The sequence below is a fragment of the Penicillium diatomitis genome (genome assembly GCF_028827545.1).
Source record: "Penicillium diatomitis strain IBT 30728 chromosome Unknown utg000001l_segment0_segment0, whole genome shotgun sequence".
Taxonomy (NCBI): Eukaryota; Fungi; Ascomycota; class Eurotiomycetes; order Eurotiales; family Aspergillaceae; genus Penicillium; species Penicillium diatomitis.
This window is the reverse complement of record NW_026623173.1, coordinates 3,668,256-3,695,943: the sequence shown is the minus strand read 5'-3', so window position 1 is coordinate 3,695,943 and position 27,688 is coordinate 3,668,256. Positions and strand designations below refer to the sequence as shown.

The 27,688-nt window shown below is 51.1% G+C and overlaps 12 protein-coding genes across 12 annotated transcripts; 7 read left to right on the top strand and 5 right to left on the bottom strand.

Moving 5' to 3' along the window:
* Positions 1 to 525: 525 nt before the first annotated feature.
* Positions 526 to 2,625, top strand: N7539_001061 (protein serine/threonine kinase activating protein nimO; the record flags this gene model as incomplete). The annotated part of the gene is made up of 3 exons (XM_056930665.1): positions 526 to 1,017; positions 1,137 to 2,450; positions 2,509 to 2,625. 3 exons carry the CDS (start codon positions 526 to 528, stop codon positions 2,623 to 2,625), a joined length of 1,923 nt encoding a protein of 640 aa, XP_056794958.1.
* A 1,111-nt stretch (positions 2,626 to 3,736) lies between these two features.
* Positions 3,737 to 7,523, bottom strand: N7539_001060 (uncharacterized protein; the record flags this gene model as incomplete). The annotated part of the gene is made up of 3 exons (XM_056930664.1): positions 3,737 to 5,282; positions 5,340 to 6,257; positions 6,331 to 7,523. 3 exons carry the CDS (start codon positions 7,521 to 7,523, stop codon positions 3,737 to 3,739), a joined length of 3,657 nt encoding a protein of 1,218 aa, XP_056794957.1.
* A 398-nt stretch (positions 7,524 to 7,921) lies between these two features.
* Positions 7,922 to 9,574, top strand: N7539_001059 (uncharacterized protein; the record flags this gene model as incomplete). The annotated part of the gene is made up of 1 exon (XM_056930663.1): positions 7,922 to 9,574. One exon carries the CDS (start codon positions 7,922 to 7,924, stop codon positions 9,572 to 9,574), a length of 1,653 nt encoding a protein of 550 aa, XP_056794956.1.
* Positions 9,575 to 10,762: 1,188 nt separating this feature from the next.
* Positions 10,763 to 11,921, top strand: N7539_001058 (3-methyl-2-oxobutanoate hydroxymethyltransferase ECM31; the record flags this gene model as incomplete). The annotated part of the gene is given in 3 exon segments (XM_056930662.1): positions 10,763 to 11,212; positions 11,284 to 11,718; positions 11,736 to 11,921. The coding sequence occupies 3 exon segments, from the start codon at positions 10,763 to 10,765 to the stop codon at positions 11,919 to 11,921; spliced, it is 1,071 nt and encodes a 356-aa protein (XP_056794955.1).
* A 219-nt stretch (positions 11,922 to 12,140) lies between these two features.
* N7539_001057 (ubiquitin-like protein ATG12) lies at positions 12,141 to 12,805 on the bottom strand (the record flags this gene model as incomplete). The annotated part of the gene is made up of 2 exons (XM_056930661.1): positions 12,141 to 12,394; positions 12,538 to 12,805. The coding sequence occupies 2 exons, from the start codon at positions 12,803 to 12,805 to the stop codon at positions 12,141 to 12,143; spliced, it is 522 nt and encodes a 173-aa protein (XP_056794954.1).
* Positions 12,806 to 14,280: 1,475 nt separating this feature from the next.
* On the top strand, positions 14,281 to 15,441 carry N7539_001056 (E2 ubiquitin-conjugating protein UBC8; the record flags this gene model as incomplete). Its single annotated transcript, XM_056930660.1, has 6 exons — positions 14,281 to 14,313; positions 14,487 to 14,625; positions 14,751 to 14,783; positions 14,864 to 14,978; positions 15,058 to 15,239; positions 15,305 to 15,441. 6 exons carry the CDS (start codon positions 14,281 to 14,283, stop codon positions 15,439 to 15,441), a joined length of 639 nt encoding a protein of 212 aa, XP_056794953.1.
* Positions 15,442 to 16,627: 1,186 nt separating this feature from the next.
* Positions 16,628 to 17,379, bottom strand: N7539_001055 (LAMTOR1/MEH1 family protein; the record flags this gene model as incomplete). Its single annotated transcript, XM_056930659.1, has 3 exons — positions 16,628 to 16,910; positions 17,030 to 17,181; positions 17,329 to 17,379. 3 exons carry the CDS (start codon positions 17,377 to 17,379, stop codon positions 16,628 to 16,630), a joined length of 486 nt encoding a protein of 161 aa, XP_056794952.1.
* Positions 17,380 to 17,882: 503 nt separating this feature from the next.
* N7539_001054 (DUF2011 domain-containing protein) lies at positions 17,883 to 18,977 on the top strand (the record flags this gene model as incomplete). Its single annotated transcript, XM_056930658.1, has 3 exons — positions 17,883 to 17,908; positions 17,964 to 18,534; positions 18,612 to 18,977. 3 exons carry the CDS (start codon positions 17,883 to 17,885, stop codon positions 18,975 to 18,977), a joined length of 963 nt encoding a protein of 320 aa, XP_056794951.1.
* A 362-nt stretch (positions 18,978 to 19,339) lies between these two features.
* Positions 19,340 to 21,289, bottom strand: N7539_001053 (uncharacterized protein; the record flags this gene model as incomplete). Its single annotated transcript, XM_056930657.1, has 6 exons — positions 19,340 to 19,407; positions 19,475 to 19,811; positions 19,914 to 19,970; positions 20,034 to 20,255; positions 20,311 to 21,134; positions 21,208 to 21,289. The coding sequence occupies 6 exons, from the start codon at positions 21,287 to 21,289 to the stop codon at positions 19,340 to 19,342; spliced, it is 1,590 nt and encodes a 529-aa protein (XP_056794950.1).
* A 626-nt stretch (positions 21,290 to 21,915) lies between these two features.
* On the bottom strand, positions 21,916 to 23,859 carry N7539_001052 (ferric reductase family protein; the record flags this gene model as incomplete). The annotated part of the gene is made up of 1 exon (XM_056930656.1): positions 21,916 to 23,859. One exon carries the CDS (start codon positions 23,857 to 23,859, stop codon positions 21,916 to 21,918), a length of 1,944 nt encoding a protein of 647 aa, XP_056794949.1.
* Positions 23,860 to 24,512: 653 nt separating this feature from the next.
* On the top strand, positions 24,513 to 25,114 carry N7539_001051 (copper transporter family protein; the record flags this gene model as incomplete). The annotated part of the gene is made up of 2 exons (XM_056930655.1): positions 24,513 to 24,563; positions 24,638 to 25,114. The coding sequence occupies 2 exons, from the start codon at positions 24,513 to 24,515 to the stop codon at positions 25,112 to 25,114; spliced, it is 528 nt and encodes a 175-aa protein (XP_056794948.1).
* Positions 25,115 to 26,703: 1,589 nt separating this feature from the next.
* On the top strand, positions 26,704 to 27,660 carry N7539_001050 (mitochondrial 54S ribosomal protein uL6m; the record flags this gene model as incomplete). The annotated part of the gene is made up of 3 exons (XM_056930654.1): positions 26,704 to 26,971; positions 27,067 to 27,180; positions 27,287 to 27,660. The coding sequence occupies 3 exons, from the start codon at positions 26,704 to 26,706 to the stop codon at positions 27,658 to 27,660; spliced, it is 756 nt and encodes a 251-aa protein (XP_056794947.1).
* Positions 27,661 to 27,688: the final 28 nt, after the last annotated feature.

The window sequence follows — 27,688 nt, the reverse complement described above, 5'->3', positions numbered from 1 at the left end:
TCAGCGAAGACTGGAACTCCCATCCAATATCCAAATAGCAAAGAAAAGAATGCTCATTCGTAGGCAGTTCATGAAACATTGGCTGTTTTGATGGTTCATGCTTTACGCGGTGGTTGTCCGGCATACGCCAGTCAAAACAAACTCGAGGGGGGCTCCACACCCGCACGACTTTGCCTTTTCGAACGGATTCCCTGGGCCTTTTCCTTCCGTGACGTGAACGACCCGATTGACCTACATACTACTTCCCCTCTCCGACGCTCACTACTCCCTGTCCAAGTCTCTGTCGTCCTTTCTGCTCTGGTGGATCGGGCATTCGTTTCTTTTCTTGTCTGGTCTTTTCTTTCTCATCTGTCCCTCAAGTGCTTTATTTGTCTGATCATGATCCTTCTGTGACCTCATCCCAGTCCTGCAAGACGTGTGGCACGTCGCGTGCTCGACAACGAGTACCCCTCTTGTACCATTGCTCCTCAAGGACTTTCAGGATTCAATCTCTCGACGCGTCTGCCGTGGCTCAGATAGCTACAAATGGCTGCAGTGTTTGTGCCGCCGTCGCCTCGAACATCCATGAACATGTCGACTCGCCGCCCGCTCGCTAACGTGCCGAATGCAACCAATTCCCCCCATCGGACTGGGCTCGTCCCAGCTAAACGAGCTAGATCTGGACAGGTCGACATACCTTTCGGTCAACCTCCACCCAAGAAACACGTCATGGACGCGGTAGAGCAGGACCGAAATCGCCTCGTTGTCCCCCAAGGACCCGAGTCGAAGCTGTTTGCGCGTCGAAGCAACAATGCAAACCCGAGTGCCTTTGAAAAAAAACTTGTGGCCGCCCGAGAGAAAGAGAGAGTGACTCAACCGAAGACTAAGAATGACAGACCGGCGGCCGATACCATCGACACAATTCGACAGTGGCAGCGACACTACCGCAAGGCCTTTCCTCAGTTTGTGTTCTATTTCGACAGTATCCCGGAGGACGTCCGTTGCAAATTCTCACGGCAAGTTGTGGCACTTGGAGCGGTACGTGGTTTTCCCATTCAAACGTGCTTGTTGACGTGGATTCTGGTTTCACTCCTCGACGGTTCAGGGGCTCATCACAAAGCGTACATTGCTGAGGCTCTTCTGACTTTTTACAACAGTGCGAGGAAAAGTTCTTTTCTAGACTAGTCACCCATGTTGTGACTGCTCGTTCGATTCCTCCCGAGGCCGCGCATACCAATAATCCAGCAGAAGACACTAGCAACGAGACCAATGGAGCTTCTGGAGATCACACGCAAACCGTCAACCCCTCTCTACTCGAAAAGAATGGAGACGGTCATTTGCAAGTCTCGTTGAAGATCGAGGGGCGTCGGGATCAGGGAAGCATGGATGTGTTGCAGAGAGCCCGACAGATGGGAATGAAGATTTGGGCACTGGAAAAGTTGCAACGGATGATCACCACGATCAATGACAACGACATTGGCGGACAAAGTGAAAACGTGTCTCGAAGCAAACAGGTCGGTGCCAGCACCACTCATGGAAAGGGAGAAAATGATCTTTCTCGCGTCCTTCGACAGGAACTACTCAATGGTCCGTCCGATCGTGATCCTTTCGCCTCTATGGAGATGGTTGTGTTCAAGGGTCCTTTCATCTACATCCACGATATGAACGAGAAGACCAAACCGGTCATGGTGAGAGAGTACGCGAGAGTCAACAGACGGCAAGACGGCGCATGGCCACAGTTCCGGAGTGCGCCTTTGGGCAAATGTCCCTTCATTGACGAGCCACCAAGCCGAAAGGAATACGACAGACAGCGGCTACGCCAAGCCCAGAAGGAGAAGAAGATAGCGCTGCAAACTGCGGAGGGATTGAAGACCAAAGTCTCGAAGAGTGTCAAGGCGAATGCCCAGACCCAGCGGCCCACTGATAAGAAGCTAGTTGGCGATGTATCCAAGGCTGAAGAGCCTCCTATCAAAAAAGAGGTCTTTGCAAAGCCAAGTTTAGAAGACATCAATGAGCGAAAGAGCTCCGAGAGCCTTATTCCGCCCCATTTTCCTCGCACGGGTCCATTCTACAGCGGCCGCGAACCCGCCGCATCTGGTGTGCAGCCATCCAACGTGACTTCCGCAATCCGCTCGCAGATGATCTCATCCACTGCCGCTGCCCCCGGCGCCAAGGCTGGACTCAGCAAGGAAGTGCATGGTTTGAAGCGAAAGGTTTTGGAAAAGGGGACTGGTAGCATCGTGCCTGGACCTATGGCTGCGCCTCAACGTCCCAATCATGGATCCGGCTCATTCTGCAAGCAAGCGGATGTCAAAAAAGTGAGCATTGGGGAGACTACCACCCAAGGAGATGCAACCAGCATGAAGCGGCGACGAGATGACGTTGTCGCTCCTCAAAAGGTTGAACGGAAGAGAGATCCCAAACCTGGCTATTGTGAGAACTGCCGGGATAAGTTCGACGATTTCGAAGAGGTTCGTCCATTTGATTGTCTTGACGCTCGTGATCTCTCACATACTGATTGAGATATAGCATACCATGACACGAAAACACCGGCGATTTGCGCAAAATTCTTCTAACTGGAACGATCTTGACGCTCTCTTGTTTGATATTCAACGACCTAAAGATGAGTGGGACTGGGAGTCTTGAACTATCCGTGCCAACACGGTCCTGACCACTGAGCTTCAGCAGACGCTTTCAATGCCACACTCTGCCTCTCAGTAAATGTCCAGTCTCCTGTTATCTGCATTTTGTCCGCTTCCGATGATGTCTACATCTCGATTTTCATCCATTACGATGTTCCATCCCATAGTGTTTTCGAATCATGGCTTGCATGATCGACCGTATTCGTGGCACACTACATTTGCATACGGGGAGTTTCATTGTTTCTTTACGATGCCCTTCCATCGAGCAACACTGCATTGGAGAGGCTTAGTGGATCGACGTCCGGCTTTCAAAGTTTGCGATTTGTAATCATCTGCGAATGAAGAAGGCTGTGGATGTTGTCCACATTCTTTCCCATTTTCCTTTCTCATTTGTCTTTCCTATCCCTGCTAGCCTCCGGCCTTGCAGCAAATTTTCTTTTTTCAAGCCCCAACAATGTCCAGACTAGTGGTTAGCCTTGACACTCTTGGTCCTTCGCTGGTCTTTGTTGGCTTCGTTCCTTACCTTCGAGTTCAGATAACTGGGCCTAATTGTGGCTTGTCATGCTGCTCTGCAGATTTCATCGCGTGCCTACCCGGTAGTAGCTGCAAGCCTGTCCTTATTCACTCCACATTCTGGGCTTTGTGGTATCTCTCACTGGTGGTTGGCGACTCTTTGTTACACCATTTGAGGTGGGCATATTATACCCGGCGTTCGCAATGGAAAGGGTGTTTGTACTGTACCACTGTGCCTTCTAAGCTTCATTTAGGTTTAAATGCGACCCGGTCAACTCAGCATATAGCTTAAATATTCTTTCTTTTATTCTAATCTTCTCACTCCATTTGTAAGCGAATTGAAGACAGGCTATACTGATGCCATCAGAATATGACGAGATTGTGAGCAGGCCGAGGAATGGGGTCTTCCTGCCGACACGCTGTACTTTCAAGTGCCGCCAGAGTTGAGAAAAGTAGTCTCTTATTAAGACACCTCTGGTAGATCAGTTCAGCTTTACCCTTCCTTTTAGAAACAAGAAGAACTTAGTATTCTCAGACACAAGCCTCTGCATCTTTGTTTACGAGACAAGTGCCTACCCGAGGCCTGCAAATCCTGCCAGCCTTCACTTCTTGATACCAAAGATCCCAACCTTCAATTTGTCCAGCCATCCACGACTCTCATATTTTGCTTCATCGTACAAGACCTGCCACATCTCCCTATTTGGTTGTGTGTCCGGTGTGAACTTATAGTGACTCAATTCATTTCCATCGAATTCTCGAGGCTGCTGGATGTAATCACCGCTGGAGAGGCCCTGAATCTCACAAGTTCTCAGCGCGTCCGCGGCGCGAAGAATCTGAATGACTTCAGGAAAGAGTTTGTAGGCTTCAGCTGCACGAGCTGGTGGCCCTTGATTGGGTTCATAGACAAGATGTGCTTCCAGTGCTCTTTGGCGAGACGGGCCAGCTCTGTAAGAAGCTAGTTTCTGGATGTGTGCACGACGGCTGAGTTCTGCAGCGTGAAGAGCATGATCAAGTGCTGTCCAGGGGGGAGACTTGGAATTTTCGACCTCGTTGAGGTGTTCGAGGAGTCCTAAAGAGAGTAGAAGTTTTACTGTTGAAGGCTTGCCGCGACTTGCGGCTGCAATTAAGCTTTCGTGGCTCTTGGGATTCGTGAGATAATGCTGCTTGTATGCATTCTCAATATTGAGATCGAGATGGTTGAGAAACTTGCGGATCAAATCGCAGGTTGCTTGGTCAGTGAGAACAGCATTATTCGCCATTGAATGGAAGATATCTCGATCTCGGACGTGAAGGGCACACGGATCAGCACCCTTGTCGAGTAAGAAGAGGCCACGGCGGGCTGGATCCCACGCAGTTTCAAGTGCAATGGCGAGCGGAGTCTGTCCAAGATGATTCTTTGCATTGATATTTGGGCGCTTGTGGTGTGCTGACATGATTTCGAATGCTGCTTCAAATTCGGCCTCCTCATGGTATGTCGTGGTCAGCAGATGTAGTGGAGCATCTTCATCAAACTTGTTTGCAATATCAATATTGGGCGTCGCTGCGACGATTCTCTCGAGGGTCGATAGGTATGACTCGGGATAATCCAGTCGCGGCCCTACAATGGAAGCCCATGTATGCAGTACCGTATCGCCAGCAGAAAGCAACGACGATTCAAGATCAGCACCAGCATTTAACAATGCACTGATGGCGCCTCCATTCCAAACTCCTAGTTCGGCGGCAGCAGCTATTGGAGTCAATGATGGGTATCCTTTGTCTTTTGCATTCAGATCTGCACCAGACTGAATCAGAGCTTGAACAAGATCTATCATGTCCTTCTCATGATGCTCCCAAGTTCCGTGACGGATCCAGTAATGCCAATGACGTGGGAGGTAGCCATGTCGATCTGGGAAGTACTTTGAAATTGCATGCAGGGCGTTGCGTCCCATGGAGTCAAGCAAAGTGCCATCAGCTCCATGTGATACTAAGTATTTGACGATTTTGGTCTCGCCGAAATACGCCATCAAAGATAAAGGTGTAGACGACGCGTCACCTGCATGGTAGAAAGCATTGACATCCGCCCCCAAAGAGAGCAATGTGTCCATTGCCGATTGATTTCTGAAAAAGCATGCCCAATGGAGCGGCGCACCATGTGGAAGTTCAAAGGGGCTGCGAAATAAGCTTCTGTTGTTCTGGAGAAGAGCGACGAAAAGATAACCAACTTACTAATGAAATATCTGAATCTTCTCCTGAAACCCACCGCTATTCGCTTTCACAACTGGCTCAATAAGTGCATTGACGTCTGCTCCACCTTGGGCCATCAATCTCGCAATCTTGTCGATTGCCTGTTCAGGGATCATGAATAGCCAATGAAGCGGTGTAGCTTTCTGTCGGGTCTTCGTGCCTGCATCAGCTCCACGCTGGAGCAAAAGTTCAATTGCTTCGGCATGTCCAGCCTGAAACGCCTTGTACAGCGGCGTCTCGCCGTTATCATTTTCTGAATTTGGGTGGACCTGTTGAGAGTCCAAAAGGTCTTTGATTACACGAACTTCCCCAAATGCAGCAGCAGCATGTAGTAGTGTGTTACCGATTCGGTCAACCACAGCACCATTTTTCGAGATCCATGCTGTGGCCAAGTCTCCATTCATGGCAGCTTTGACGTCTTTCTTGAGTAAGAATGGATCCGAACAGAATCCACCGTGATGTCTGAAACTTTCTTTTGCGAGCTCACACCTGTCCTTTCCATAAGGCGCAGTATCGACAAAGAGGTATCCCTCTGACACTGCTTGCAGGGCCCACTTGTCCATCTCTACTTGGCAAAACCCGGGAGTGCGACGGTGTGATGCCATGATCTGGGCATAAATTGCCCTAGCTGGGGAGTATTTGGCCGTTGCGGCGTCCTCTAGGTATGTCAACATGCGGTCGAGATAGGATGGCTTCTCGCCGGTGATGGTCTGCGCAATTCCCAGAAGGACGTCTCCTCCAAAAGGTGGACCATCGTTTTCTTTGCCAATGCGATTTTGAACCTCCAGCTCGGTGCGGATACTGTGGTCAAGTCTGTACCAGAATAGAGGTCCTTTGTTGTAGATGGGATCGATGATGCCGACGTGATTATTGACAGTATTTGATTGAGTGGCGGCGAGCCTGTAGTCGTGTGAATAGAGGACCTGCTATAAGCTACGGAGAACAAGTCGAGAGATGGAGGAAATGCGCTTACCATGAGGCATATGCAGGACTGTCAATTTTCAGCATACTTGCAGACGGCAATCTTCGTTCTCGAGGATCCTCAGCAAGTAGGTTTCTGATGCTTTTGCCTAATTCCAGACGAGTATCGGATGTGATATCCTGCTGGTCTCTCAGTAGAGCAGAGACCTTCCCTGATACATCTTGATGGGACTTCCCAAAGTGAAGAGCTTGGCCCTGGCTGGTGAACAACGATAAAAGCACCAGACCAAAGCTGTAGGCATCGAACTTGAACAGCAGCCCGGGTGAGAAATGCCCGAATTGGCCGACTGTGTCATTGTTCAGCTCAGGTGCCCGCCAGGCATCTGTCCCGCGATAATCAGCCGCAGTTGCATGACCGTCCGAGGCCTCCAAGTCAAGGCAGACACCAAAGTCACTTAATTTCGCGCAGAACGGCACTTTTTCAGTGCGACCGGCGAATACGAGGACATTCTCCGGTTTCACATCTCCATGAACGATTCTCAGGTGATGCAGAGCCTCTAGTCCATTTGCAATATCCAGGGCGAATTGATATCTGACTTCAAAGGGACGCGGCTCTGCCTTGAGGAAGTCATCCAAGGGCAAGATTGCGGCTTCCATGAACAGTACCGGGACCGCCAGGTCAGTTGAGGGGAAGTCAAAACCCCATGCTAACAGGCTTGTGATGTTCGGGTGCGATCGAAGCAAAGGATTGCAGAGAGACAAAATCTCCAACTCCAGCGTCTTTAGTTGCTGACGATATTCAATGCTTGCTGCGAATCGATCCGGTCCTTTACTTGAAAGTGGGACCCTGACACGTTTGATGACTTGACCCTCAAAGATTGGATCCTTGAAGACGACGAACTGGCCTCCAGACCCTATCTTGGTAGCTTGTGCATCGAGATTCCCTGCCTTCAAGAGACGAGGGCCGTGTATACCGGTCCGTGATAGAATCGTGGTAAACTGAGATAGAGTGCTCAGGACTGACGCTGACCCATTGCGCGTGGCCGTAATGGCAGATTCAAGAGGATCGACCCATGACGAACCTTCAGACGAGATATCGATTTTGGAGAAGTCGGAGTCGAGGTGGTCCGCACTGGCGGGCTCTGAGACGGCTGGTGAGGGCGGCGAGAGATCATCGTCTAGCCCAGAATAATAGTCGTTATCATCTTCAATAGAGTCGAGGATATCCTCGTACTCTTCAGCCATTGTTCAAGCTCGCTCTGGACGATGAACACGAGCGATACAAGTGGGCGAAGGAAGAATTGCAGCTCCAGCCAGGTCATGCAATCGAGCAAAGCACGAGGGGTTCGCGTGCGCGGATTCTCGTATTTGCCGTCACAAAAGCTTCACTGGGGCGTTCAGGGCTGAACGCCCCGAACCAATGTTTGCAAACAACGCATCGATATCAAGGCTCTTTTAGCGTTAGCGCTGACGGCTTGCGTGACGCAAAGGTACGGGCGTGGGAGAGGGGCTCAAGTATACTGGGCTCCCCGCCAGCTGGCGATCTTTCACATTCATCTCTGTGATTACTCTCTTGGCGATCCCTTGCCAGTGCAGGTTCAGCATAAGCGAAGAAGTTTTCGAGAGGTCCCCGAAAGCGCAAGATGGACTTCTACGGAACTGCTTCGTCGGCGATCACTCAGATCTACCAAGTTGCAGTCTTTATTCAGGGGGTCGTCTCTGACATCAAGTCCTTTGACGATGACCGGGCGGAAATCCGTCTGAAGCTGAATCTGGAGATCTCTTCGCTTCTTTTCTGCAGGCGCATATTCTTCCATCCTTTACTGTCAGAGAAGTTGGATTCTTTCATTGCCGAGTCGGTGAATGGTCTTCTCGAGCAGATGCGAAAAACATTGGCCGAGTATGAGATTGTCGCGATCAAGTACGGCATTGCGAACGAGGAGGTCACGCTTGAACGCGAGCAGGTCAAACTACAAGAGTCGCTCTTGGAGCGCGCCAAGAGTAAGACTAAGCTGCTGAAGCTGAAGGCTTACGACTGGTCGCTCTTTGACAAGAAGAAGCTCCAACGGATACTAGAAACCTATACCAAATGGTCCGATCAGTTGCGTAATATAATGCAGCACATGTCGCAAGAAACGCTGGCGAAGCTGGCCGAAACCGATCAGCAAGGCCTGAAGAGCAGTGGTTTGGAGGCCGTGGTGAAGCGACGAGGACTCGTCGAGGCCAAAGCTCCAGCAGACTATCGCAGTCTGACCGGAAGTCTGGTCGAAGTGGGACAAGCAGCCGGAGGCTTCAAACTAGGAAATTGGTCTCTGGACAGATCCGAGACTATGAAAGTCGTGATTGAGTACCACGAGTATGAGATTAGACTGAAAGATGACGATCTTGACGCTGATGAAATCGAGGAGCTCAAAAAACCTCTTCGCGATCTAGCCTGGCTGCTGCAGAGCACCACCTTCACCAGTACATCCACCGAGTCACTCGACCAGCCCAAGATCTATGCTTTGGAATGTCTGGGCTTCATGGATCAACCGGCAGAAGAGCGAAGTGTGTTCCTCTACAGATTGCCCGCAGGCGAGCCTGGTGACGGTACCTCTCTCACGACTCTGCACGGGTTCATCAATGCTGTCGACAAGGACAAAAATTCGAGACCACTCAGGAAGCCAGCCCTGAACGATCGATTCAGCATGGCTCGCAGTCTCGCTCTGACTGTCTCGAATCTTCATGCGTCGGCATGGGTTCACAAGAACATATGGAGTAGAGGAATTCTACTTTTCCTCGAGACATCCACAGGAGTGAGCACCACAGGCCTGGAAGAGCAGCGTAAAGCCTCGGCGAATGCTGCAAATCGAATTGTCTCCTATCTCGGCGACTGGGGCTACGCGCGAGCGGTTGAAAAAGGGACAGAGTTGCGCCCTGATTTTGAGGTTGAACCCAACCTATACCGTCATCCTGACCGACAAGGGCGACCTTCCCACCAGTTCAATCGACTGCACGATCTCTATGCACTGGGCGTGGTGCTGTTGGAGATTGGGTTGTGGGCGACCTTATCCCGCCTGATGGAAGCAAAGATCAACGATGCACGTAAGAATGGAAAGCTACCGAACCGACACAAGGTCGCTGCGGATCTGGTGGCGCTGGCGGGGCAAGGATTGCCCAAGGAGATGGGCGTTGGATATACAAAGGCCGTGCTGACTTGCCTGGCCGGTGATTTCCGCGAGAAAGATGGGCCAGGTCTGGCGATGGACTTTCAATCCAAGGTAATTGACGTACTGGAAGCCGGGATGGAAGTATGAGAGACGCGGACTATCGGTCTCAATTCGATTTAGTCTCTTCCCACATGCCCGTCGTCAGTCGTCAGTCACACCTCACCAGAGTAAGACCAGTCTCAAGATGAAGACGAATTTCATGTGGATGTCTCGTATAGAGTTCTGGAGCATCCCTTCGTCCGAATGCCATAGCTTCGATTTCTTCACGGATACGCAGTAAAATATAGCATGCGGCTGGGAAGCTATTCAAAGGTGGCCCCGCTCTAGTCCGAATACAGTAACAGCCTCGGCATCGTTTCGTTGCCGCGCAGGCGGGGAACAATCAGGCGGTCAATCTATTGCCATTGTCCATACAGGGCGGTCAGGCATTTGCCGCGTATATGCGACGCTCCCTCCATTGCCTTACCAGGGGCACAGTGGTGATCCAAGGTATAAGCTGGGAGGAATGAAGAGTTGGAAGAGCAAGAAAGTTGCCAGTCCATTTCCATTCGGTGACGATGTTTGCTGAGTTTATCATTTGTTGCTTGACAGTCTTTCAAGCTTCCATTAACCTCACCAATCTGCTCTCGAAATCATGCGGGGAAACCTCCCGATCTCTTTACCTTAGCTTGGCACACTGCCGGCCGTTCGCTGGTCTCAGCTGGCTCGGTCCTGTACAGCTTCATGATAGTCCATCAAGAATATCCGCTTCAGATGTAGATTAGTCATTGATACTCAAGATTCTTCAATTACCGTTAGAAGCCGAGTGGCGCATAGAAAAATAATGCTTTGGCAGTAACTTACCGAAGCTTGTGACATGTCCGAAAAATCTTCAACTCCGCCTTTTTTGATGCTGCCGTCTACGCCGCATAACGCAGCACGTAACTCCGGACGGGCGGAGATAACTTTTTCTAGAGAACGATTATTCCCTTTGCGCAATTTATCGAATGTCTTCATAAGATCCTTTGATCGCAATCGCTTCAAGAGCGCAACTTTAGCCTCTTGTCTTCTGTCAGTTGCTTGGTGACTTGATCGGCACATTCGGGTGAGGTCATTACTACCGCGGCATTGCGAAGAAAGTTCTCCCGCCCTGAAATCTCATTGCCTTTCAACCCATCTTCTTTCACAAACAGGTCGGTGCCATAAGTTTGCGTCCCCCACACAATACGAACTCGAAATCAGCTTGATCTTTCGAGCCTGAAGTGACCGCACTCCCACTGAGAGGCACCTCGCACAATGGCCGCGCAGACGGCGAACTTGCGCCCACTCGCGCGGACGATGTCGACAGCGCTGACAACCCTTCGCACGACTACATACCGCGCTCCTGTCAATCGTTCAGCCATCACCCTGCCGTGCTATATGCGCTCAACGCTCGTGCCCCGTATCCAGAGTCGACACAGCTCATACCATTCGCCTGAACCAGTCACCAATGCACCCAACGCACGCAAAAAGGTCACCATGGTGACGCTGCGCAATCTTTACAGAAAAGGCGAACCCATCGCTATGATTACCGCTCATGACTTCCCAAGTGCCCGGGCTGCAGACGAATCGGGCATGGATATGGTGCTGGTGGGGGACAGTCTGGGTATGGTGGCCATGGGATTGGAAAACACCACCGAAGTCATCATGGAGGAAATGCTATTACATTGTAGAAGCGTGGCTCGTGGAGCAAAGGCCGCCTTCCTTGTATGTTCTCCATATATTCTTCGTTAGAAAAGGGGTTCTCGATCTTTAGGATTGGCTGACGATTGGCGCAGATCGGAGATCTTCCAATGGGCTCGTATGAGGTCAGCCCTGAGCAGGCTGTACAATCATCCTTGCGATTCATCAAGGAGGGTCGCGTGCATGGCGTCAAGATTGAGGGAGGCGAAGAATTGGCTCCCACGGTCAAGCGTATTACCCAGGCAGGAATTCCTGTGGTCGGTCACATCGGTCTCACTCCACAAAGGCAAAATGCCCTGGGTGGGTTCCGAGTCCAAGGAAAAACTTCTGCCGGTGCAGTGCAGCTGCTCAAAGACGCGTTGGCTCTGCAAGAGGCGGGAGCGTTTATGCTTGTTCTGGAGGCTATGCCGCCCGAGGTGGCGACCCTTATCACCTCGAAGCTGCAGATTCCCACCATTGGCATTGGAGCTGGGAATGGCTGCTCGGGGCAGGTTCTCGTCCAAGTTGACATGACCGGTAACTTCCCCCAGGTCGCTTCCTGCCCAAGTTTGTCAAGAGATATGCCGATGTGTGGAGTGAGGCGACTCGAGGCATGCAGCAGTATCGTGAAGAGGTGAAGAGTCGCCAATTCCCCTCACCGGAATACACCTACCCCATCACAAAAGAAGAACTCTCAAAATTCCAGGAGACCGTTGATCAGACATATGAGAGGTTACGGACTGGTCGCGAATGATACCCTGTCGTTTTTTGCCCTTCTTTCCCTCCCCGTGCATGTCGCCACTTAGCCATATTCCCACCATCAGAAATGCGCCTCGTGGCCCATCTGTATATAGCCCATGAGTATGTTCGTTCTCAGTTCAGCCAAAGGCTGGTGTCATAGAGTACGCAACAATCAATTGATCGTCTGTTTTGAAACACTGAGGGGAGATGTAAGCTTGGGTCCGAACAAGAACTAGGCGAGATAGTCGCCCGTCATTAGATTGACCGTGCTTTCAGAAGGACTCACTCGCCACAGTCCGCCCACGCCTTCATCAAGTCCGGGCGCGAAGACGCTGTTCACGTAGCAAAAGACCGAGTCGGTATCTTTACAGTCCAGCTTCTTGCGAAGGAATCTGACCACCGTTTCAAACTTTTGAGATGCACTGATCTTGAAGACCCGGTTCTTGAGGATCGGTGCTGACGGCAGAGGCTGGAAGCGAACAGTCACTGCAATGGCAAACTCATTAGGACGACCGATCAGAACATGCTATGCGACAGCGAAGGTCGGACGGGTTCCCGGAAAACATGGAGGTATAGCAGGGAAGAATAGTACAAACTTGAAACGGTGGTTTCAGTGCCTATCATCTTACCTTTTCCAGCATCGATTGCCTCCACGTCGGCCAGGGCCTGGTGGGCATCGCGGGGCAGACCAGTGAGCATGACCGACGCGGTCATGTTCATGGGTAAGTTCGCACCATGTTCATCATCGGGAATCGGGGTATCTCCTCTGGGACTTGATGTTGATCTTGGTGAGGTAGATGGACGCACCGGACTGGGACGATGGCTCAGGGTGCTTGAGCTGGGATCTGCTTGTTGACTCGTGGACGATTCGCGCGAAGTTGGCAGAGAGGGCGCCATGATGAGTACCCGAGATTAAAGACTTGATGAAGAACTGATCTATAGAGTTGATTCTTAAACTAGTGTTTCAAGAGTACGGAATGAGTACGGTGAGAGGGATGGAGAGACTGAGAAGAGTAGATAACGAACAAGATTCGTGGATAAAGACGGGCGCCTTTCAGCCTAACTATCGCCGGTTGCCGGGTATCTATGTACAGCACAACATTAGGTACAACACGGTGATATCATACTCAATTAAATGGAGCTCCAGCAGAAATTGGCAATGATCATGTTTCGATAGGAGGATTATAGTGCCTGCCTGGGCCATTTCAAAATTTGTGAATCATACCTAACGGATGAATTGATTGCCCCAACAATCACAATGCCTCTAGACAATGAATCATCAACCTTTGACAATGACAACCCTACTCCAAGGCACTCTAGGATTAACTTAACTTCACATGAGAAGGCATTCAAGCTACTAGTAGTACCTCCACTTAATAGCCCAGTACCTTATCACAAGTGTATTGGCTCTAATTTAGCTACTGAGCAGTGGGCACTGAGCAGGGATGAGGTGTATGTTAGTAAGCCGGTTTCATCTTGAAAGCTCTGAAATAGTATCCAGACGGCCTTCCAACGCGGAAGCGGTTGGAAAGTAGATATCGGAATGGACTGCAGAATGCATTGTCCATCACTTGCGAAACTGACTGGAAACTCTATGCCTCACTGAAAGTGAGTACAAGAACACACTACCCAGTAGCTGCTGAATGCTCCGGCAGGGTACACAATATACTCAAACTCGATATGAATAGTATCCAGCGGACCGGTCTGTACTCTGTAGAAAAAGAGACTAAGATAGTGCCTCCTACCTATTACCTCGAAGCTCCTATGCATATTATAGTATCAAAGTCTACACCGGATAATAATCATTCTGTATCCTTCCTGTATCCAACACCGGTGAAGAGCTTTTCTCCATGTCAGGAGCCAAATCACTCCTTACTCTTACTACTTACAAGAGGGTAGATTAGCACAGCACGTGGTTCTGCTGCTTTCAATGCCCGGCGCCGCATTCCTCGGAGCTGACTCATCGGGTCACCGGGCACCGCAGCGGCCCATATGATATTGAGGCATCAAGGCATGAATCGTGCATCCGGCTATCATTTGAACCCCTCATCCTCGACATTCGTTCCCTCGACTCGAACTTTATTTCAACCGTTCTCACGCGCTGCATATTGACTACTCGACTCTCAATCTGCACTCTGCCTAGCCTCTGACCTTATCAATTCTTGACTCCATCGGCCCAGCTTGACTTGGTCGCTTCCCCTCGGTGCTTCCCCGCTCCGCCCGTTTGGAGTCGTTACACGACGACTATCCCCGCCCGCTCCGTGACCGCAATACTTGAGCTTCTCGACCTGACCACTTTGACCTGTTTACCTCTGCCCCGCTCAACAACTTCAATTATTCTTGAGGGAGAGACTATCACTCAAATCGTCATAATGAGCAGCCCAAAGCGCAGAATCGAGACTGATGTGAGCTTGCCTCCTGCACGAGTGTCATGATAAGCCTCACGTGTTCCCCGCAAATGCTAACTCGGAATCTCTTTTGCAAAATCTAGGTGATGAAGTACGATCCTCAACCATATCAATCCTCTCACTGTTGTGAAATAGGTCTCGGTGACATGTCATTGCTAACTTGGATCCAGGATGTACGTTCGCCGCCGCTCGTGTTGCCCCGCGCAGAGTCACTCTGCCCGACCGCCACCCGACATGGTTATCATGATAAGAAGCTGATGTGCAACAGGTTGATGAGTGACTACGAGGTAACTCTCGTCAATGACAACAGTGAGTCTGCTTTGGAAAGGAAATGTATTGGCCGAGGCCACGGACTAATTTGGTTGCAGTGTATGGATTTCAACCGCCTCTCGAGTCTTGCATAAATGCGCTGTACTGATACTTCAGCAGGCAAGAATTCTACGTCCGGTTCAAAGGCCCCGAAGAGAGTACGTCTCCAATATCTCACACTTCGGAGACAGGTCCAGTATATTCAATCTGTATATCCATTACTCTAACCAAGATCTAGCTCCCTTTGCCGGCGGCCACTGGAAAATTCACGTCGAGTTGCCCGACACGTACCCCTACAAAAGTCCCAGCATCGGCTTTGTGAATCGAATCTTCCACCCAAACATTGACGAGCTGTGAGTCTTGCCAGCAAAAGTTGGAGATGTTCTTGAATAAGCACGGAATGCAAGACTGACCGGCGACTTACTTCTCAAGCTCCGGATCCGTTTGCTTGGATGTGATCAATCAGACCTGGTCGCCCATGTACGACATGATCAATATCTTCGAAGTCTTTCTGCCACAGCTACTGCGCTACCCCAACCCTTCGGATCCACTGAATGGCGAGGCGGCCGCTCTGATGATGCGTGAGCCCAAGGGATACGAAGCGAAGGTCAAAGGTAAGCTCACCTGACTCATGGAGATTAATGTTTTGGAATGTCTGTTGACTGTCATCGGCCTCAAGACTACGTCGCCAAGTACGCCAGCAAGGAAGCCGTCGATGACGCAGGCGAAGACACCGAGTCTGAAGACGAATTGAGCTCGGCCGGGAGCTACGAATCCGGGGGCGAAGAGCCCGCCGGAGCTATGGATGACGTTTGAGTCTAGAAGTGATACGCCTACGGCCTCGACTCCGAGGAAGCCTCCTTATCTTATCCAGGTAGGAAGATAAGGTAGGGAACGGGCCTTTGCACGAACAATTCGCATTCTCGGCTCTTCATTATCACAGGGCTCATTGGCAACCGGATCAGCGGAGGCGTTATTACCACCCCAGGAGTTTTATTTCATATCTTACCCTGTTTTGTTTGTTCTTTCCCCTTCTAGTCTCTTCGTCTTTACTTGGTGCATTTTTTGCTGCAGTTGCTACAAGGAGTCAGGGATGGGACACGCGGGAGCAGAACCTCAATGATTAATGCTGGGATTCATGGACTACATTTTGATCCGCAAGTCAATGGGAAACATTCACAAGTATCACTTTGAAATACCGCCAATATGTAGGTTGATTCCTGTGTGGAGTTGAAATGTAAGCCTTAGCCTGTCCTCAGACTTTTCATGATAAATGTCTCCATTTTTCCAGATACAATGGATGGCCTGTGGAACGGGCCGGACTCCACTGGGTCCATCACCAAAGGAAAGGTGGTATAGGAGAGACACAGAGACCAAGCACTAGTCAACACCTACAGCCTAAATAGCCAATATCCGCATCGCTGGTTACTGCATAAACCATAGGTACTATTCGTCTTGGGAAAAAAGGCCCAGTCTTTATATAAAGCAGATCACAGCAACTTCCTTCAAACAAAAATATGGGGAAGAATGAGGAAATGATAATTTTCATATGCCAGGAGAAAACCTGCCGCGTGGGTATTAATAGATTCAAAGGACGAAGAAAACAGAAAGGATGACAAGGAAAGGTCATGGAGTCCAGAGTAGTGAGGGAAGGAGAGACATGTGCGGTGTGAATATGATCAGTCGGCCTGCGATTACTGCAAAATGATACAACTTGAACGAGAGCAGAAGCAGAGAGGGGCAAAAGTGTAGGGAATGGATCGAAAAGAAAAGCCAAGCAAACCATGGCAGAGCCAGCGATGTAAGTGTGGACAGGGTCAGTGGAGGAACAGCAACCTTGAAGGGTTTACGTATTGCTGAATCAAACACGTGCTTCGAACGGGCGGTGACTGCCATCTGTCGTTGTCACTCTTTGTTTCTCTGGCCAGCGTTTACGGTTTAAGCGGCATCTGTCAGTATCCCAGGTTTCGCAAGTGTTGTTTGTCGGTGTCCAGCACAGCCTTCAGGTGACCTTGAGAACACCAAAGACGTCTCGGGCATCACCGTCGTCTTTGAGATTCTGGCGAGACCGCTTCTTGTTGGTATTCACCACGACCTCGCCCCAGTGCTTGGGAGCGGTGTTCCCGGACGAAGGACGACTGTTGTCCTTGTCAACGGCGACCACTGTGACGCCCTTGGGATCCCGAGAGGGCGTGGGAGAATTGGAAACCGATACAGGTGCAGGGAGTGTAGCTTGGGGTTGGAGATGTGGTTGGGGTTGAAGTGACCAGATATCGATGACCGAGCTATATAAAAGGACGTCAGTATTGGGTCAGGGTCATGAGAATTTCCGAATGAAACACTCCAAACTCATAGGTCATTTGATCGTCCCATCTTTGGGTCCCTGGCCAGCATCGATACTCACTCTGAAGTGCGTTGGCAAATTGCATCGAGCGCTTCTCGCTCTCGCCTCACGGATTCCGGATCCGGCTGCTGGTTGGCCTGCTGGGCATGAAGCGAGCCATAATTGTAGCTGGTCTGATAAGGATCCTCGTCGAGCAGTCGCGAGGACTCGGGCTGAAACAGTGCAAGAGATCAGCCTTTAGCCTTCACTTTTTAAGCCATAACGAAGGTTTCTGGACATCCGGGAACTTCGTGCAAAGTATGCTCGATCAAATGCGATAGCAGCTCGACCGAGGCCTCGGACCTCTTATCGTGACTTACCTCCAAAGAGTCACGGCGATTGCCGCCTAGGCACGAAGCGCAAATACCCATGGGAGCGATGATCGAGGAGAACTTATGTTGAAAGCTGGGGACAGATGTCGCGACGAGCACGAGGCATGAGGAATCGTTCACTATATCGATCGAGCGGCGGGACTTTGTAGGCGCCCCTCAAAAAGGAAAGGGAGGATCGGAATGCGTCGCGACGACCTCTGCACGAAGTCGAAAGAGTGTCGAAGTAGCAGAGAGATCGGAGGATGAATGAGAGGTACGAGCGCACGTTCTTCAGGAAACAAAGATCCTCAAGTCGAAGGAATCGAAGCGCAAAGAAACCACGAGCCAGACAGGACCTTGCATGTCGGAGAAGGGTCTCGTCGTGGAAGGCTGGTTGACAGCCCGAAAGTGAAGTCCGTGCGCTGCCGGCATCATGCGATAAGGAAAAGTGCGTCGCCGGAGCGTCGCATTAGTGGTCTCGAATTTCTGGCGCTTCCACGGGGACAAATTCGCTGTGAGCCTCGACGTCTACCAAAGCCTTATCTCGGAAGAAATCAAGGATCATGTTTGATTTACCCAACGCGAAACGGTGAGCAAGGGACATCGACTCCCAGTGAACCACTGAAACTAACCGACTCTTGCAGCGTCCGCCGAGACGAGGTCCAATCCCCTGCCTCTTCCCGTGCACCTTCACCTGTCGATGAGAACGACCTACAAGATGCCCACGCTCGACTGGGCAAGCTGCTTGATCTGGACGGATTGATGGATCTTTCATCAACGATCGATGCGAACAAAGACAACACAGCGAAGGCCACAGACTCACCAAACGATGAGGACGAACAGGAATTTGAATTTCGCCTCTTCAGTGCGCCCGCAAAATCCACGAACACTACAGCCAGCCAGAATGCGACCGCATCAACAGGTGGTGCCTCTACTCAGGCCAATGGTACTATATTAGAACAAACCGAGCCGGTGAAAGCAGTCACACAGAAGCTGCGCATTCGTTTACGATCCCCGTCCCCGTCTGGGAACCCTTCCGAAGGCCGATTTATAAAAGCCTTCCGTGGTTGGCAATATTACGCCTCCACCCCGACACTCCTTGGACTGGAAGAGAGCGAAGAGGTGAAACAGAGTATTGCTGCACAGAGACAGCGTTACGAGGAAATCGCAGTCACTGGTGATATTGTGACAGCATGGGCCAAAACACAGCCATGGGTGAGCTCTTTCTGTTGCCTCTGCGATACCCGCTCATTGATACCGCGTGAAACTTCATCGCTAACATATTTCCCCAGCCCGGCTGTGACCTTCCTTGGCGAGTCATTCACCTGAAGCGTCATCAGACCAAGATGCCCCCCGCATCGAAGGATGTTCAAGTCTATGTGATCGACGGCGCTCCAGTCTCCAAGGCGCCAACCACGCGGAAAAAGCCTGGCAAGAAACGCCGTGTGCAACTACGCAAGAAGGTGGCCGCCGCAGTTGCGGCCAAGGAGCACGAAGCCGAGAAGAAGACTCGGAAGAATCGAGAGCGAAAACTCAAGCGTCGGCAGAAGGCCCGCGAACAGAAAGCTGCGGCTGCCTCGGTCGGCGGTGCGACGGATGGGGCCGACGCGACGATGGTCGACGCGGATGGAGATGCAACAAACAGTGATGCACAATAGGTGCATATCTGGGGTTTCTTCATGAGGAGAGGGGGTTGTCCATTGATACGAGGACTACGAGTATCCATCGCGTCTAGATGAGCCGACCTCGGAAGTACAAGGATTACCCTGCAAAGCGATTCCCCATATGAAGCAGGCCCGGTACGGTTCCTCATGATACCCTGCATCAATTGAAATTATGTCTCTCTATCATTTCTCCTCTATCAATCCTCATCCAGTCGAATCTTAATGACTTTCAAAAAAAGAACAAGAAAAGTTGAAATATAATCATATTCGGAAAATGCTGCCGTCTCATAAGGATACCTAAATAGGCATGAAGAGTGAAACTCCTTGCGTTGCCAGAAAAAAAAGAATTAAAACCCTCAAAGGGGCAACAACGAAGAACGATATACTCTAAGAAGAGGGAAAACTGTCGTAGCGATCAAATGCCCTGTCCACTCATGGTCAGCAAAACATCCGGCGGGCAAATCCACTGGCGCAGTCACGATGCAACTCACCAAAAATGAAAAATACCAGCCCCCACGCAGCCTTGAAGTTCTGTACCCCCACAAGAATGAGTATCACGATGCACAGAGTCCAACCCGATAGACCAGTCTGGTGAAGACCGGGCGTCTGTTTGAACTTGAGTGCGGCCTCGTCAAGGAGAGTGTGAAGGTTAGCGGCCGAAGTCGTGGCTTTGTCTAGCAAAGCTTGTGATACTTGGGCATTGAGTCGAATGTGTTCTTGGGCTTTTTGCTGGGCGGATAACTCTTGCGTTTGCAAGTGTTGGATGCGTTGGAGCTCGACGGCTTTGGATTGTGTTTGGTCCACGGAGCGGTCCATGATTCGGAGTCGCTATGTTGATCAGTATGGGTTGCTACCTACGCAAGTGCTATGTGGAGGAACCAAAAGGGGAGAAATCCAAATATATTACAGAGAACGACCAGAGAAACAGACCTCGGCCAGTTTACTTTCTTGTTCGAGGGCGACGATTAAGCGGTTGGTGAGCCATTCCTGATGAGATCAGCAACGAGTCCACAATGTGAACAATACTGAGTTTTTTTTTTCGCGGCATACCAACGCTTGGTCCATGTTGGCCATCTGACGGGAAAGGTCGGATATGTCGGTGTCCGCCAAGGACTGGAGAGAATGTTGAAGGTCGGAAGAAATTGCTTTGGCGGCGATTGAGTCTCGCTGCTGCGACTGCGCAAGTTCATGACTTCTGGTAATGGTTTCCTGATGAGCGGCGAGCAACGCTTGCTGAAGCGATTTCACCTCAGAGGATGAGGTTTGTATATCCTAGTCGGGAAAGGTTAACACGATGCCAATCTCTAAACATGAAAGACGTCCTTACCTGCTTCAGGACCAACGACTCCGTGTGCAATCTGCCCAGCGTCGTGCTGATCGCTGCATTGACAGTTTCAAAGCCGTGTTCCATTCTTCTCATGGCTTTGTCGAAAATACCCTCAACTGCCCTTCTTTCCTCGTCCAGTTCTTTCGAAACTTGTTGCTGTAGCGCCAGCACACGTTGAAGGAACTCTTGCTGCTCAGCTGCGCTCTTTTCCGCCTGGCGCAGAGCTTCCTGCAGGCCCTCGTTGAGTTTGATAGACCCCTCTGCGATTGCCTGATGCAGGTTGAGAATCTCATCTTTTTCAGTCTCGGTGCGCGACGCTTGGCAGATGATCATCGCATTTTGGCGGTTGTTGCTGTACGATGTCCACCACTGAGGACGAGACTCTAAAGTCTTCAGACAGAGTTCCAACTCCGGCTTCGACAGGTCCTTCTCGTCGGGATTGGTAGGCGTGAACCTGCGGAAGAATTTAAAGTGGGAAGAGGTGGACTGTGTCGGCATCGTAACTGCCACTGGGATGCATGGCTGCGGAATGAGAGCAGAGGCTCCCTCGAGTTCACAAATTGCTAGACGTGCAGCGTATATAGAGCGGGTTAGATCAAGTTCCTGGTTGGTATGGGGATCAGAGTGGCTTTTCCCGCCGAGCTCTTGACACGATGTCACTAGCTTGGTTGCGGCAAGGCGATTGCAGGACGGAGAGGTGTTTAATGATTGGAGAAGATGGACGGCTTGAGTGAAAACCGAGTCAGGTTGATGGTTCTTGGAGGTTAGGTAGCTCACTGCGTTGCTCTCATTTTGAGAGTCGTGCAGCAAGGTTGCAGGAGTATCTGGTCGTCAAGAGATCCATGTCGTCAGCGAGATTCAAAGCAAAGGTGATACTGCTTTGCTCGATTCACCCACCTTGTCCAGACGAGACTGCCCCAGTCAATTCAGCAACGACAAAGGCGAGGCAGAGCAGGAGAGGCGAGGTGAATTGTTTCATCCTGGGAAAGATGTGAGGGGATGAAGGTGTCTCAGAAAGGCTTCACGGAGCGACGATCCTCTAGAGCTCACGTCTGCGTGGCGTGATTAGAACTTAACCAATGATTCACTATATCGATCGAGATGAACGAGTCAGCTCAGTAGGTAAAGTCTCGATTCTGTGTCAAAACAGTTGAGCCAATCTGAAGGATTTCGCGTTCGCTCGCAAGCACATAGGGCATCTTCAAGGTTCACAAGCCTATAGAAATCGAGAGCCAAAGTAAGTTTGCGGAGTTGAGATGATACTCCGGGTGATGATACCTGTGAATTGAGTGATGAGGACAAAATGATTGTGTCAGGTGAGAGCATTGATGGAGGGACGATGGAACCCACCACCCTTGGGAATGAGAACTATCATGCCTAATATCAGTGACCGGTCGAACTCACCATCAACCTTTGAATTCCTGTGACAATGACAATTCTCGTGAGATCGTGAAGTTGATGGAAATCAGCCGGAAGTGTCCGAAAATAGGTTACCACATGAGGGTCATAGCTGACTATCGCTGTGAGAATTCATGAGAAGATTCCATGAGATGTATTCACACAAGTATGTACATTTAGTTATCATTCAATCATAAATATAAGGATCTACCACTCCAGGCGATCGTCATAGACCAAATCGACGTCAAACCTCTCTTGGCCGTTCCAGATTTTCAGTGGAGAGTTGCACGCTGCCACAATCTCCCTCAATTCACTCAGCATGCCACCAGGGCCGCTCGTGAAGATGCGTGTAGGACCCGAAGTCGTGCTTTCCAGAAATCCAGTCACTAGCTTTCGCAGGTCGGGACGTCGACTCAAATCAGAAGCTCCGCCGCCCAACTTGAGTGGGACGTCAAAGGCGCAATCGCACAGGTCGCCCAGAGCCGAAAACCTCTGCTGAGAAGTGGCGATTTGCTTTTCATCCTCTTGTGTGGATCGAAGCACATTGTCATGCGAGCTGTTTGCGCTGCTTACGTCTCTGGTGGCGACCATTCGAATGCGCAGGTTCAAGGCCTTTCGAGCGGCGCGGAGAATGTCTAACTCGGGGCGGATCCACTCGACGTTACTGGTGTGTCTCATCACCCACACGAGGTCGATCTTTCGATCCGAAGAGGGGATTTGTTTAACCAGGCTCAGGAGTAGGGGCAACACATATGCAATTCCTGTACCGCCAGCAATACAGATGATGTTGGTGTCTGAATATAACCCCTGCTCGATGGACTCGCCGTAACCACCGGACAGGATCACGGGCATAAACATAGAGCCAGCGGCAGCACGGTCGGCCAGTTTCTTGGTCTCGCCGGATTTTGCCCTGATGATGTAGGTGTGCTTCACCTTTCCCTTGACCACTTCGGGAGCATTAAGAGGCGTAAAAGGATGTGATTGCCAGATGCCCGTCTGCGGGAAGCACAGGAAGTAGTGCTGGCCAATATTCCAGGGTTCCTGGTTGTTCTCCAGATCAAGACGAAGGACATCTCCGTAGTCCTCGTCCGGGAATCGAGTAATATGAGCGTCAGCAGATGAGAAGCCCAACAGACCTCGATCTTCGAGTGGGTGGTAGTGCAGGATCGCAGTGCGGACAAGACGTGCGGCGCGGTCGATGCACCAAAAGATCAGAGACGGGATCATGAAACACTTCAGTTGCGCCCAGTGACCCCAGCAAGCGCCAATGTAAACCATGGCGAGCACATAATGCAGCTTTCGGAATGTCTCATAGCCAGTCAACCTGATACCCCAGGGGGTACTGAGAAGGAGTATCAAGAGCAACAAGATCATGGCGACAATGCCCCATATCATGTAGGTCTGAGTGATCCACTCGATTCCCACGGTAGGTTGGGGTTGGTACAGTCTGAGCTCAACGATACACCAGCCAATAGTATGCAGCGAGCCCTGCACCACGATGATATACCCCAGCCAGCGATGCAAAAAGTTGAAGGACTGGTACGGTAACCCAGTCATCACAGACAGAAATGACTCGCGATTGCTAAGCATCACTGACAATGGAGTGAGAGCATAAGCCAGCACACCGATTCGATCGGCCCACGGGCCGATACTTGAACGGGTGTTGTACAGACCTTGTTTCCCCGACACGGGCGTGATCCAGGTTTGGTATGTAATGCCAACAAAGGTGAAGACAAGTAAATAGGCCGCCAGAGCTGCCAGGACAGAAATCTGAAGGCGAGTGGTGCGGCCGAAGAGCCAGCGGTTCCCATCAGGAAGAAGATATCGTCGGACCCCGACGGCGCACGTGGTCTTCAATTTCCGGAATCCAGCCAGATGAGGCCTATTCGATCCTGGTGTCGTATGCGGCTGATTGCACTGTCTCCAAAGAGCCCATATGAAGAGCATGCCGACGATGGTAGCCCAGAGGATGCCGGTGTAGAGCATGCCCCGATCATGGGAGGAGTAGACGAGATCCAGATAGGCGCATGAGCCTGGATCGTTGGTGCATGGCAGTGCACGATCTGCATAACCCCAGTGTGGTTCGAGCGTTTTCGCCGCCGTGAGATTCTGAATATGACCACGGGCCTCGAATCGGTGGTGGAACGACATTGTCTGTCGATCTCCTCCTCCTCCCCCCTCCGCGGGTGAATCGACCGCTCGGGTTGCTGAAGGATGTGATCGAAATGCTATGCTGCCGGGAAGCAGGGACGTCTTCCGCAGAAATCCTGGCACGCTGGCGGGATGTTCAGAGGCTTTGCGAGCGAACAGGGATCCATGGAGAAAAGACAGGGTCTCACGAGGATTGTTATATGTGTGACGGAGAATGCGAGGGAGAGATGTCCCGGAAAGAGAATCATTCGCTCGAAATCTCCGACATTGCCAAGCCTGGATGAGAACGATGAGCACATTTGAGCGATCCTTTGAAGCTCCAGACACACGTTCAACGATACACCCTCGAACGAGTCTCCACGAGGGAAACCCCCCCCTTGCGCGCAATTGAGCAGATTTCTTGCAGACGCGGCGGATCCTACTCCACTTTCGGTCATTGCCGCGGCCGGGCTTGTTGAGACACGAGGTTCCAGATCTGGAATGTATAAGATCTTCAGCCCGCCTCGGGGGAGCGTCCTCACTGCAAACGACAGCCAACCCCTCGATCACATCTGCGTCTCAGGTACCCTGCCGTTGCGCAGCCAGCTTTTCTGGCATCATCTTTTGGTCGCGCTTGAAGTCTCCATCTGCACTCACACCACCTTACGCACGGCATGGACATGGCCATGGGCTCCCATGGCTCCGGCCCAGAGTGCAAAATCTCGGTGGGTGCCAAGCCCTGTGGGCCGACACGGACGGCATTTGGTTGTGCGTTATCTGCTAACCCCACGCTTGTCAGATGCTGTTTAATTGGTATACGGTCGATGCCTGTTTCCTGTCCACCGGGTGGCAGATCAAAAACAACGGCATGTTTGCCGTGACCTGCATTGGCATCATCCTCCTGGTCATCCTGGTCGAGGCGCTTCGCCGCATGGGCAAAGAGTACGATCTCTTCCTGGAGCGGCAGTTCCGGCGCCAAGCCGCTATTCTGGCTGCCAAGAGAACCGATTCCGTGACCGGAGGCCACGCGGTGGGGCTCAAGTTTCGAGCGACCCCATTGCAGCAATTTGGTCGATCACTCATCCACGCCCTCACCTTTGGAGGTGCTTATATCGTCATGTTGTTGGCCATGTACTTCAATGTGTATGTGATTATTTGCATCTTTGTCGGCGCGGGACTGGGCAAATTTTTCTGTGACTGGATGGTAGTGACCATCGGGGATGAAACGCACCTCGAGCCCAAGGGTGTGGAGGAGACCACGGTATGCTGCGGATGACCGACGACCTCAGGCGCTCAACACATACCCATTTCACGAATATAATGACCAGGAATTTCAAAGCATCAATCATACCTCCAAAAACTAGCCGAGACTCACAGAACGCTTTGCGATCGTCTTCAGAGACAACTCACTGTCGTAGGCTTTCAACGGGGCAATATATAAGGTAGTTCGCGAGCATCCCATAAGTACCGTCTCTGGATGTTTCATACATGGTTCTCGTACGATCTATGTGCGTCGAGGTTCGAAATTCTGCTCGCAATCAATGTTTATTCAAGGATGCACGCTCCACTGTTGCATGTTAGTTTAGAAGCAAGTGGGGTTGGATTAATAGTCAAATAGAGACCATCCATTTAAAACGACCATTTAAAACGACCATCTAAAACGACCATCTAGAACGGCCATCTGGAACGGCCATCTACAAAAGATCCTCCACAAGACCCTTCGCAAAAGCCCTCCAAAAAGGCCACCTGAAAGGCCTACAAGTCTGTCATGTAGCCTCCTAAACCTGGACTCGTGCCCAGATCAATGCCTCTTCAGGACTGTGGCTAGAGCGAAGCCGAGACTACAGGATGTTACCTTCTCTGAGTCTGCCATATAATTATGTCATGCACGCTACATTCGTTCCTGGATGGCACGTCTTGCCTAAAGGGATAGACGGTACAAAGGCGGTCGCAAAAGACAAGTACTATCGTATGAGCACTAATGGCCCGGAATTGTAGATCTGAGATCATCCCTGGCCCTTAATTCCTCGGTGATGTTCTGGACTGTGGAGACAGCAAGGCCATTTTCACCATCGGCAGCTTTGACAGTAGTCGTGTTTCATGACTTTGTTTCATCGAGACCGGAGGGGGCTAGTCTGGGCGGGTGAACAGCCCTGCACGGAGCTCAGGTGAGTCAGGTCCTCTTCTCCAGGTAACTACCTAACTAAGGTAATCTCTCCCTTACAGTATTACAGTACTAGTAAGACTCCTTTCGCTCATGCCCGGCCATCTCGTATTACCTCTGATTCTCTAAGAGTAAGGTGTCATCACGGGTGACGCGAGCAAGCATGGCCCCGGACTGATTCGTGCCGAGCAAACTTCCACTGGGGGTCTCTTTGCGTTGAATCCGCCTGACAAGCCTTGGACTCTTCGAGGACTGTGTCTGGTCTGAGCCTTGGCCAGCATCGATTCGGCGACGTGGGATCAGAGAATGTACCTGGTGTGCAGGTGGATAGAGACAATGTTCAAAGGAAAGATATCGAATAGAGACGATTCCGGATCTTCAAGATCACGTGATCAGAACAATCACCATTCAGCACCGGTGGCTGGGAATCGCTTCGCGTAGCCTCGCAGTCTCGCAGTCTTACTCTTACTTTACTCTTCACTTTGAGTAGTGCGTTTCTAGAACGCTGCAACAATACTGAGCAGACGGGATCGGTACTGCAGGACTAGCACCATATTTCTCAGGCACGCATAGACACTGAAGCCGGTTACTCACGTGATGGCCTAACTCGATTGGGGCCCGCAATCTACTCCAACAAAATCCAAGCCGCAGCGCGAGACAATTGACCGATTATCAACAACAAAATAAAAGAAAGAACAGACATGGCGGGTCTCCCTCAGCGCTGTGCGCGACAACTTCTCCGCGAGCCCTTCCAGCGCGGCTCCCTTCCTCTCTTCCTCACACCCGCCTTCTCCCCGGCTCGCACACAATGCTTCTCGACTACAACGCCAATGCAATCCCGTGTCGGCGGCGCCCCGATCTCCGTTCCCCCCGAGGTATCATTCAGCTTGGTTGATGTGCCCAAGTCGATCACCCAAGTCCGTGGCAAGGATATACCGAAATATTCGGCTCAGATCAAGGGTCCCAAAGGTATGTGCGATCGTGATCTGACGGGGAACTGGCAATTGTCTCTTTACGTTCGAAACTCGGGCTAGGCTAATCTTCATTTATTTTCTGCGATACAGGCGAGATGTCTCTTACACTCCCTTCTTTCCTGACGGTCAACTATGATGCGACTAGCTCGAAGGCGACCATCACTGTTGACGACGCTGAGCAACCTCAGCAGCGCGCCATGTGGGGTATGACATCTCAATCCGATCTCAAACAAAACTAGAACCGCAAGCATAACGAAACCCCCTCCAAGAAAATCATCCTTTACTAACCGCTGCCCTGCTCTCGATCCAGGGACCGTGCGCGCTCTCCTCCAAAATCACATCACCGGCGTCTCAGAGGGGCACATCTGCATTCTCAGCATGGTGGGTGTTGGTTACAGGGCCACCATCGAGGACAAGGCGACCACCGTGACTGCCGCCTTCCCCGGCCAACAATTCGTCTCGCTGAAGGTTGGCTTCTCCCACCCAATTGAACTCGGCGTTCCCGAGGGTGTCAAGGCTAGCACGCCGCAGCCGACTCGCATTCTGCTCGAGGGCGTGGACAAGCGGAAGGTGACGCAGTTTGCGGCGGAGATTCGCGAGTGGAGACGGCCGGAGCCTTATAAGGGCAAGGGTATCTTTGTTAATGGAGAGACTATCAAGCTCAAGGCCAAGAAGATTAAATAGACGCTGGACGCCCGGATTGTTGGGTCAC